Here is an 11,648-nt window from a genome sequence, read left to right on the forward strand (position 1 = left end):
CATTTTATTCATGGCATCGGTCCGATGAGTAGAACTGGGCAGATGTGAACAAACGATAATTATTACTCTTGTTTAGCTGCGCAGGGGGTTGTGTTTTTACTCTTGTCTAGCTGCGCAGGGGGTTGTGTTTTTTGCCACACAGGTTTTGTTTGGGTACTTGCACAACAGCACTGAAACAGACTGAAGAAACTGTAATTTTTTTTTTTTTTTACAGTGTGTTCATATCTCATCACTTTCAGTATATACACACATTTGGATTACCGTGGGAACTTTGTTTTTATACAGACAACGTCATGTTGATATTGCTAAATATCATATTGCCATAACAGAAAATGTATTGTCAGTATCGGATGAGATTATCATATCAGTGCATCCCTAACACAAATGGAAAATGCCCATCCCTGTGTCATATGCATTGAAAGAGTGTATGAAAATACATTTCTAGGTGTGATACTGAACCACAAAATCAGCTGGAAACCTCACAAACTACATACAAACTAAAATCGCAAGGAGCACTGCAGTACTAGGGAAAACAAAACGCATCTTGGATCTTAAATCACTGTACATTCTATATTGCTCACTAGTACTACCATATCTGAACTACTGTGTGGAGATTTGGGGTAACACTTATAAAAGTAACTTAAAACCATTATGCACACTACAAAAAGAGCAATTAGGACTATCAATAAGGTAGGATATTATCTGGAACACACAAACACTGTTTTTAAAATCACATGCCATGAATTTAAGACTGCACAAATCATGTTTAGAGCATGAAACAATTCACTCCCGGGTAATATCCAAAAAAGATTCTGTGATACAGAAGAGGAGAGGAGAGTCTAACTTCAAGAGATGGGCTGTATGGTGATGGCTGAGAAGTGGCTAGAAAACTATTCTCGTTCCCACCTCCCCGGACTACACAATTTTCACTCTGGGTGAAAGATATATTGGTGTAGATTTAGGAACAAAAAATTCTCCATTGACAAACTAGCCCATTTTGCGCAATCATAATTTTAAAGTCGGGACTAGATCTTTCCTCACGAACGGATACTTGTCACTGCAGAGTTTTATTTGACACAATTGGTGCGAGTTCGGTCACGTATCTGGCGCTCGACCAATAGCAGCTCTCCTTGTTGCCAAGTTACAGACAACAAGAGATTTGTGTAAACAGTAGAAATGGCAGAAACGGAAAGGCAGTACTCATCGACAAACTTACAGAACATGGCTCAAGTTCAAGTTTCTTTTATTGCCACACGGCCAAGTGAAAGTCCTCTGAAGACACTTCGATCCAGAACAGGCTTACCAGCTTTTGTCGGACCTGTACTTCCAGTCTTGTGCATCATTAGCAAGAAAAGCGACAAATATGTGTATGTGAAGGGCAAACGCAAGAGGGACCATCTATCTATGGCTGAAACCTTGGCTGCAGGTATGGAAAAAAATGCCTAGCTACACTAATGTGAAAAATACACTATTTAATGCTGTGCTGAGATAGTTTAGCTGTGTTTTTATAGTTGACATAACTAGCATTCTAGTTTTCTTCAGATACTGTATGTAGTTTTACTACTAGTTAGTTCATAGTGATGTTTAAAGTATGTTAGCTTTTTGAACCAGTGCTTTTGTTAACCACCCCCCCCCCCCCCCCCCCACCACACACACACACACACACACAGGGGGAGGGGTGCATGAGTTAAGCTGTAAACTAGTTGATCATATTAACTAGTCAAGCTGTACAGAGATTTAACACAGATTGACGTAGATAACATTTTCCTCACATTATCAAAATACAATCAAAGAAATTCTCAGTCCCAACACACACTCATGTCATTTTCCAATTTTATTTAAAGGCCTGTTGCTGAGAGCTGCCCAGGTGAAGCAAGACACTTTTGCATATCCAAGACAAAGACTGTGTGGCTGATCTCTCCACACACCTCACTGTTTACTCATTTTACTCTGTAGTGTATATATATGTATATTAAATATTCCTCTTTACTTTACTTTTTACTTAATTACTTTTTTTTTACTGTATGAAGCACACTCTCGGGGGCTCATACAGAAGCAAGCATTTCATCGTAAACTACCTATTTTACTATTTACTATATTTTATTGTGATGAATAATAAACAAACTTGAAACTTGTGTATGTATGTGATGAATAAACCTCTTGAATCTATTTTTGTACCTGCATTCTATTTTATCTTTAAATGGAAAATAAAAAGGTTAATGAATAACTTATTGATTTGTAAATTGTTTGACATTATTCCATTATTCCAAATGTATTATTAATACATTTTTGTCATTATACTATCCACTGCACTGTTTTGTGTACAACCTCAATCTTTAGAAAATTGTACCAGCGTCTTTAATATTGCAGGTTGGGAATCACAAAGTAAAGTGTTTTTGATACAAATGTGCTGCATGCATCACGGATTGTGTGTTTATGGAGGTTTATCGAATAATTTCCCCGACAGGACGTCATGCATCGGTGTGTGAAATGCTGTGTTGTTGGTGTAGAGATAGAAGGCGATATGATTTAAATGTACAGTATGGTTAATAACACTAACATTATGGCCTGTTTCACAGCTGTATTCAATCGATTGCCTAATAGCAAGTAGCGTATATGCATATAACATTGTTTAGAAACCTATTTTGCGAGCGTTAGAATGTGTTTGTTGTCCATTTGCGTCGAAATGTACTCCGTGAATGACACGATAACATCACGGTACTGTTTACACTATCTCTTGTTGTCTGTAACTTGGCAACAAGGAGAGCTGCTATTGGTTGAGCGCAAGATACGTGACCGAACTCGCACCAATTGCGTCAAATAAAACTCTGTTGTGATATTCCAAATATCCGTTCGCAAGGAAAGATCTAGTCCCGACTTTAAAATTATGATTGCGCAAAATGGGCTAGTTTGTCAATGGAGATCTTTTTGTTCCTAAATCTACACCAATATATCTTTCACCCAGAGTGAAAATTGTGTAGTCCGGGGAGATGGGAACGGGATGAAACGATACAGCCTTCACCTTACGGCCTAAGACAGGCTGTTCATTAAACAATGAAGAGTATGTGCATTTCAGTTTGTGGAGTGAATCTGTGGAATGGTTTGAGTGTGGGCTAGTGCTCAGTGGGATTATCATTAGTACTATTACTGATATTTTCTTTCTTTTCATAATATTTTATCTTCAGTGTGGAAATTTGGGTTTTATGAAACTGAGTGGGGGTAGGAATACATACGTTTACACTTCATCCTACTCCTTTTCGAACATTACTGTTTTGCTTGTTTGTTTTTTAATCTGCTTATTACTTTATTGTTTTATTTAAATTTATTTAATTTGTTTTTAATTTATGTTCGAAATACTCATTCATTCATTCATTCATATGGTCCATATATCTTTTAAAGAGCACCGACTGCCATACAGAGGGAAGGTGTCACTGTATATGACTACTGTATATCAAATGGAGTAGGCTATATATTTACCCTCTCTCCTGTCTGCCCCAACAGTCCCCAGACTGCAGATGAAGTTCAACGTCCAGAGCATGTGTCCCATCGAGGGCGAGGCTAACGTGGCGCGCTTCCTGTTCCGCCTGCTGGCGCCCTACCCCCGCGACCCGGCCCGGGCCACGCTGGTGGACAGCTGGGTGGACACGGCCTTCTTCCAGCTGGCCGAGGGCAGCGCCAAGGAGCGAGCCGCCGTCCTCCGCACCCTCGACTCTGCCCTGGGCCGCGGCGACCCTTGGCTAGCCGGGCCCGAGCTCTCCCTGGCCGACATCGCCTGCTACTGCTGCGTGCTGCAGGGTGGACCGGTCTCCGCCACCCCGGCTAACGTCCAACGCTGGCTCCAGGCCTGCGACAACCTGGGCTACTTCAACCCCACCAAGCCCCTGCTGCAGTGACCTGAGCTGACCCAGGACCAGATACCTGCCCCCAGGAGGGTGTCCTACCCCGGCTCTTCACTGTGCTGAGGGAGGGCATTAGAATAACAAAACACAGCCCGCTGTCTGAAATGTCTTCTGTTGTTGCCCTCTTTTTAAGGAATATATCACTGAACGGACAAAGATCTAGTAGAAGCAAGGAGGGTCAAGGAAACTAAATATATATTTTCCACTATGCTGCTCTAACTTAATATAAGGGATTTTAGAATATTCCTCTATAGGAAGGAAACATTAGAGGACTTTATTGACAGGGCATTGGTTTTGAATTAAGTCAAGATTAATGGTAATAAATGCTGTTAATTCCCACACACATACTTCTCCCACGTCGTGCCTAAATCTGATCCTGTTCTAGATGCTGTTAGCGTGTGTGTATGTGTGGTTATGGTTATGAGAATTACTAATCATTTTACAACTACAGTGGTAATGTGATGCAAGCAGGGCCTACTGATGTTCTGACATGCAGCATGACAAAGTATTACTTTGTAGCATTCTTTTTCTTAATTCATTAAAATCTCCACTTTGGATCAGATTTTGAACTGATGTTTGCGGTTTCTTTTGTCAATACATTTGTTTTTGTTACTTAAGTAAAAATTACTTAATTACACAAATTGCCAAGTCAGGGGTTCCTAACCTATTTATGACCGATGACCCCTTATTGAGGTCAGAACATTCCTGTGTCCTCAGCATTTCAAACGCATGACAGATGTGCATTGATATTGTCGCGATTGCTCATGCACGCATGAAATGTTTAATTCCTCTGGGACGTACTCCAAGCTGCTGATTGGTGTGTAGACACTGGCTGTGTGGCTTTCTAAGCAGTCTAGAAGCGCGTAGCAATCTGCTATTACAGGCATTTTTTGTTTGATTTTGAAATTATCTATTCTAGGAATCCCCCATTTTCATATCGGAGAACTTTGCGTGGGGTTCCGTGTCCAAGGGTGGAAAAGCCTGAGCTAAGTCCCTTCAAGTGGACCCTATATGTCCAACAGGTGGCAGAATGGCCTATTTAAATTAAATGTATTATTTATAAAAGCAAAACTAAACGAAGTGGAATACAAAAAACGTAATTGTACTTTTTGAAGGAGTTGAAAGAGTTACAATCCCATTCATGATCTGTTGTATATGAATTCAAAAGCACCAATGCCCAACTAAATGGAACTTACCATTTGAGGTTCCTTAGAATGATGGGCTGGCTGAATAATGGGAAGTTCCTTTACAGAGACTGAGCTGTAAGTAACTCGCTACATTACTGTAGTTATCTTAAGTAGTTTTTGGCACTTTAAATTCTGTTTGAAGCATTATATATCAATTGCCCTTTTTTTTCCACGAGAGCAGTGAGTACAATGGGATATGTAATTTATAATTAATCCTGCACTTTACCCTCCTCTACGCGTCTCGGCTAAAACCACATCCACATTTGAGACCAGTTCATTTGTCATGTTGACATTTGTCAACTATTTACTTTGAAGAAGGAGGAAGAAGCGGCTCATGTATCACAGGTGATGAAGCACATTAGTATATCCTATATCCACTGTTGCCTCCAGATTTAAAGGGTCACTTAACCAATAAAACCATTTATTTTGCACATAATCTCACAAGACATCCAAAACCAAAACCCTTTTTTAATTGGGAGTAAATTAGTTTGAATATGGCCACCAGTGATGTCATCGGGGACATTCAACTCTTGTTAATTACAGCTCCATGAAATGATGTAGATGAAAAAAAAATAGTGATACCTTGCCTTATAGGGACTGTTACCTGATAGTTTCATTACCGGTGGCCATATTCAAACTCATTTACTCCCAATAACTCAAATTAACTGAATGCGTGCAAAACTTTTGGGTTTTTGCTAAAAAGATGTACAAAATAAATGCAGTTTTATTGTGGAAGTGCCCCTTTAAATCTGGGGGCGGCATTGGCTCAGGAGGTAGAGCGGTCGTCTAGTAATCAGAAGGTTCCTGGTTTGATTCTGACTCCTCCCGGCATTGTGTCCTTGAGCAAGACACTTAGCCCCTTAACTGCTGATGAGCAGCTTGGCACCTTGCATGGTTGCCTCCACTGTCGCTATGTGAATGTGAGGCATAACTTGTAAAGCACTTTGGATAAAAGCGCTATATAAATGCAGTCCATTCCATTTGCAAATGTTGATTGTAACGTAACAGGCTACAGGAACATGTATGAATATTCCTACCAGTAAATGAGATAAAGGTTTATGTTTAATCATTCAGAAGATTGCTTTATGAAGAAGGAAAAAAAGGTGTCACAGTAATGACAATTATCAGCAAACGTGGGGTGGGATAGAATCACTGATACAGCCTTTATCAGCTGTTTTCAAAAGATGCGTACAAATGTTTTCCCCCTTTAACTGCTTCAGTAATCCAGCATGCAATGACCTATTTTTCCAAAAGTATCTAATCTAATCTCCAGGACCAGACTGCAGTCAAACATGTTTTTCTTTCTTTTTGTAATTCGGTTACTATAATCCCATTACAAGAGATCCTTTTACTCACCAGAATTCATCGGCTTTACTGACATGCTACCGCTTTATTTACTCATCTGTCACGTTCTCTGTAGGATTCTGTTAATTATACCCATTTCTACAATGTATAACCGACTAGGTATAGGCTCCCAATTTGTGGTAATGGTGACTCTCAAAATGTTTTGTGTTCCACTAATGGTAATTTTGTTAGTGGAGCCCCAAGTGGTTTGTAACCACTGATCAGAACCATTAGCAACCATCAATTTCATGATGGATGGAATATAGGTAATTTCTCCCCTTCCAACTGTGTTTAATTAATCCAACACCCAATTTTTTTTCTTCGTCTCAAAACCATTTACAGATTGAGGCAGCTTTTTATTTTGTTGTAACCAGATTGCAGTAATCCCATTACATGCAGTGCCCCCTCCCTTCCCCAGCCCTGATGGGCTTTAAACTAATCACTACTTCTGTCTACACACTTTGTTTTGGCGCCTTGTTAAACCCATAGCTACTAAATCATATCACTGTCATAAACTAGGATCCAGTGGAATAAACCATTTAAAGTGTCCCTCTGCTTTAAAACTCTGTCCATCCACCTCAGTAGAAGGTCTGCTGTTCACTCAGTTCTTTCTCAACTGAAGCGGTGCTGAACAACTGGTGCTGGACAACTGAAGCGGTGCTGAACAACTGGTGCTGGACAACTGAAGCGGTGCTGAACAGAGTCCCCAGATCCCTCCTTTCACGCAGGGGGGGATTTTGGGGGCCTGCGGGTAGAGCTCTGAGTTTGATATAATCCCGGCCTAATGCTTGCTTTACTCCAAAGTCAGAGAGAGGCAGCTGGCTGCAACATGAATAGATTGTTAAGAAAGAGCAAATCTCAACATATTATATTCTCTCTGTTGATTTCTTAACCTGTGCTAACCCGTTATATTCTGCTTGCTGTCAAAGCACATCTAAGATCTCAAAGAGTCTGCCATCAGTCTCTGGGTGTCTGTCTGACGAGACCAAACCACCTCTCGACAACTGGGCGCATGGCACAGAATACACTTGGGACACAGCAGCAATGGGTTGAGTGAATGAATGGTGCCTCCTCTCTCATGCACGCACGCAGACTAGACTACTTTGAAACTGTAATCAGTAATCTGTATGTACTACTCGGGGCTGCGTGCAAATCAAGTGCCCCCCCCCACCCCCGAGAGTAATCCAATCACTAATCTGATTACTTCTGAGCTACATCCCCATCCCCCCTCTCTCTCTGCTAGCAGCCAGTTCTTATGATTTTTTTTTAAAGCAAGACACAAAGAAACACTGTTCGACTCCACATCTCATTTTCTATTTAATATAAAAGATAACAGATAGGAATTATGTTAACCAGCGGTAGAAAACACAAACTAGCCTAACTCAAAGATTACACTGATTCAGTTCACCTCTGGAGCTACTTGTAATCACAACAATAAAATACATATAATATTGTGTATAACTGGGCGTTATGCCAAAAATAGCATATCACGATCTGAGTTTTTGACAGTGTAATGGTATGCAACGGTATAGTTTTCCAGTACAAATTACAATGTGATACATCTTTTTTATGTCCATCTTGTAATACAATTGTCATGGTCCTATTTCATTCAAAATAGTATATTTTCTTTTAATTCTTAATACTGCTGCAAGGAATCTTTAACGTAAAAATATACAGTATGCATATATATTTTTACGATATAAAAGATCCATACCATTGCATGGATCCATCATGGTGTACCTTCCAGCCCTAATTGTGTGTTACTTATTTTCAGGCCTTCACTGTCACGGTCTATGATTGTCCATAAGTGTGCCCTTTTATGGTAGGCAATGTTTGGTATGCCTATCAAAATAGGTAGGCATTCAAAAAAACATCTGGATTACTGTATATCATTTGAAATGAGATACTACTCAGGTTTGAATTTCTGTTACCATCAGCATTGGATTGTGGCATACAGCATTTTTTGATTACGTGCCAATGTATAGGATATTTATATATATATAATATAAAAACAAAAATCGAAAATAATCACAGGGAAGAAAAAACTGTCCACATTCACTCAGTGATCAAATGGCACACATTGCTGTTGTATCTCAACAGCTGGATGCGTTCAAAGTAGTCATCGGTCAGATAGGTTCTCTGCGAAGTGGCCAGGTTGCCCTTGTGACTGAAAAGGCGCTGCACAGGAGCTGTGGAAGGCAGGGTGGTGTTGTATTTGAGGAACAGCTGCTTCACTCGGGGGAAGTCTTGCAGGCACTCCAGGCTCTTCCCGGTTCCGTCAAGGTACTTACGGATTTCCTCCATCACCCCTCGCTTTTGGGCCTGGGCCGTGGGCTTCACGGGCCCATAGCTGAAGAAGTCGTCTTCCGACTCGATAGTCACCACGTTCTGACTTTTGCTCACCTCCTCTTCTCGACATGGCTCTATTTGGGACGCTTCCGTTGCCATCAACGAGCTCATTTCATCTCTCTCCGAAGCGGTCATCCACCACAAGCGGAACTGAGGAGTTGTCGCTGTAGCAATCTTTGCCTCCGGACTGCCAAACAGCTCTTGGAAGCGGACGTCGATAGCCATCACAATAGTGTTGATAACTTCACCAAAGTAATGGGCCACAGTTTTCTGCTCGTTTAGCTTGTTCTTCAGACTGAGAATGGTCGGGATGACCAGACCAAGGTAACATTTTTGCTCCGCCTGGAAGAGCTCAAGTGCGAATGCGAGTGGCTTGAACACGACAGCGTACTCCTTCAGGAAGGCCATCTCCTCGGGCTGCAACCTGGGGACCTCCAGGCGCGCACACAGCTCTGTGAGCTCCGTCTCAGTGAGGGAGACGATCTTCTGCACGGCACAGTATTCTACATTCCAGCGAATCACCGCCGGAACCACCAGTGCCATCTTTGCCAAGTCTTCAGCTGAATCCATAGCCACCTGGAGTTGGTGGGATTTGCTCCAGATGGAAAACACCTTGGCCATAGTGCTGTAGTGTAACTGGCACATAGGGCCCTGCGAGACCGCTTGCCACAGGTCCTCCGCCACAATCAGGTCCAGGGTGTGCGAAGCGCATCGTTGCAAGCTCGGCAGAAACAGGAGCATGTCCTGCTCCGGTTCCCCTTCGAGAATGTTCCCCACGTTCTCAAAGTACCCAATATCGTCGTCATTGTCCTGGCTGTCTATGGAGAACTCCTTGAAGACGTTGATGAAGGGGCTGCCGTTATCCGTGACCGTGGTCTGAACTTTACTTTCTATGTTGTAGGCCACGTGGACATCATGTATCCTCCCAGCTACAGTGTCATACGTGTGCCTGCCCTGGAGTCGGGCGAACCCGAGAGCCGCAGATTTCCTTTCGAGCGTGTTTGGATCGATCCAGTGGCACGTCATCCCAAAGTAGCTCCGGTTGTTAGCCGTCCAGATGTCGGCTGTGGTGCACACGTACAGCACGTTGTTGAGCTTTGCCACCAGCTCGTCGCGCATGCTGGAGAACACCAAGTCAACTTTAGTGAACAAGGTCACCCTGTCCATGGGGGTTTGCCCCTCGCTTAACCCCTCAACCATTTTCTTGAAACCCGGCTGCTCCAGCACATAGAACGACTGGCAATCCTCCACAATGAAATTGAAGATGAGATCGTCTATCTTGCACTGGTTCTTTTGGCTTTTGGAGATGATTTCCGCCTTGAGTTTCTTGAGCTGTCCACTCGCCTCGCTGTTATATTCTTGTTTCTTTCTTCCCCTCTTGACATCATCATTTTTGCCTTCACAACCCAAATGTTTTCTCTGAAATACAATGAAAAAACACAGCATGAAATAATTGTTCTTCTTCTTAAGCTTGAAACAGAGTTTATTTTATCTGCTCATTTATTAATTCAACCAGGATGTCCTAGTTTATAGTTTACATAAGGTTTTAGTTTCGTTTTATATAATACTAATAGCCTATAGAATGGAAATAGGGTCAAGTTTTTTGGGGAAACCGTATTCACATTTTGTCACAATATAATTTTAGTTTAGAGTGTCAGCCTATCAGAAACCACAGAAGGGGACTGGGGCGTCCACGAGTTGCTAGTTAACAACATGCAGCTAAATGTAACTAACGTTATTAATCACGAGGGCATGGCAATTCATCCTTTCAACCGTTCTGGGACTGATCTTTTTAAAACTATAATAAAAAAGCATTTAACACAAAACTTAACTTACGTCTAAATGTTTCTTCAGGTTTGATGTGGAGGTCTTCGACGTTGATAGCAGATTAACCTTCGGTAAACACAGATTACACTGCACGACGATATTTTTTCCTTGGTCTGCCTTGTATGTGAAATGGTGGCGATAACGCCAAGCATGCATCGCCGTTTTGTTCTCGACGATGGTTGCAAATGGATCGACTTCCATTTCAGATGTTGGATGTACGGAAATATATGTAAAATGTATAACAAAAAGTACCGTAATCCGATTTGGTAATCACGATTACATGTAATGTAACGCTGACTGCAAAGAAATCCTCATGAAAAAGGGGGCAGTCCTTTGTTAAGATTTTGCCTAGCAGGAGGGGAACAAGGAGGAGGCGTCCTGTCATTGCATATGCGCAGTGCGAGTCTGCGACATCTCTGTTGCTCCTACACGACCATGTGTACTGCTGTTCATACTGCGCATGTGTTATGCCTCTAGTTTTGACTGAAGATGACGAAATGGTCTCCTCCTCGCTTTTCTTCCTTCTAGGATTAGCCTCCAATTTCTACTTCCTCTTCCATTTTCTTGGTGTCTTTGACAGGCAAAAGTGAATAGGTGCCACCTTGAGGGCTAGAGAGGTAAAACTCATATTGTGAGGATGTGTTGATTCGTGTGCTGGTTTTTCATTGAAACAGACGCTTCTCCATATAACCTCAAATGGTTTATTTTTGGTTATATTTTTTATTATTCTTTTTATTTTTATTATTATTATTATTATTATTTCTATTATTATTATTATTATTATTATTATTATTATTATTATTATTATTATTATTATTATTATTATTATTATTATTATTATTATTATTATTATTATTATTATTATTATTATTATTATTATTATTATTATTATTATTATTATTATTATTATTATTATTATTATTATTATTATTATTATTATTATTGATTGATTGATTGATTGAAAACTTTATTAACAGATTGCAGAATGGGTACAGTACAGCTCAATACATACTTGTTAAGGGGATGCAGACCAGAGAAAGAC

At 40.9% G+C, this 11,648-nt stretch overlaps 2 protein-coding genes across 3 annotated transcripts in view; one reads left to right on the plus strand and one right to left on the minus strand.

The window, feature by feature from the left end:
- aimp2 (aminoacyl tRNA synthetase complex interacting multifunctional protein 2) overlaps positions 1-4,472 on the plus strand; it is a 34,222-nt gene extending 29,750 nt beyond the window's left edge. For both annotated transcript variants that reach the window (XM_084329416.1, XM_084329417.1), the window contains exon 4: positions 3,502-4,472. In XM_084329416.1, coding sequence (XP_084185542.1) covers positions 3,502-3,893 — 392 coding nt within the window. In that variant the 3' untranslated portion in view covers positions 3,894-4,472. The remainder of the gene's footprint in view (positions 1-3,501) is intronic.
- Positions 4,473-7,789: 3,317 nt separating this feature from the next.
- Positions 7,790-10,911, minus strand: zbedx (zinc finger BED-type containing X). The gene is made up of 2 exons (XM_084328698.1): positions 10,616-10,911; positions 7,790-10,198 (listed from the first exon to the last, which is right to left on the minus strand). Exons 1-2 carry the CDS (start codon positions 10,805-10,807, stop codon positions 8,486-8,488), a joined length of 1,905 nt encoding a protein of 634 aa, XP_084184824.1. The 5' UTR covers positions 10,808-10,911; the 3' UTR covers positions 7,790-8,485.
- Between the last annotated feature and the right edge of the window lie 737 nt (positions 10,912-11,648).

This window comes from Notolepis coatsorum, assembly GCF_963971535.1.
Source record: "Notolepis coatsorum genome assembly, chromosome: 14".
NCBI lineage: Eukaryota > Metazoa > Chordata > Actinopteri > Aulopiformes > Paralepididae > Notolepis > Notolepis coatsorum.

Coding starts and splice junctions, on each gene's coding strand:
- zbedx (XM_084328698.1), bottom strand. CDS start 10,807: ATGGAAGTCGATCCATTTGCAACCATCGTCGAGAACAAAACGGCGATG. Junction 10,199..10,615: donor ACCTGAAGAAACATTTAGAC/GTAAGTTAAGTT, acceptor ATTGTATTTCAG/AGAAAACATTTGGGTTGTGA.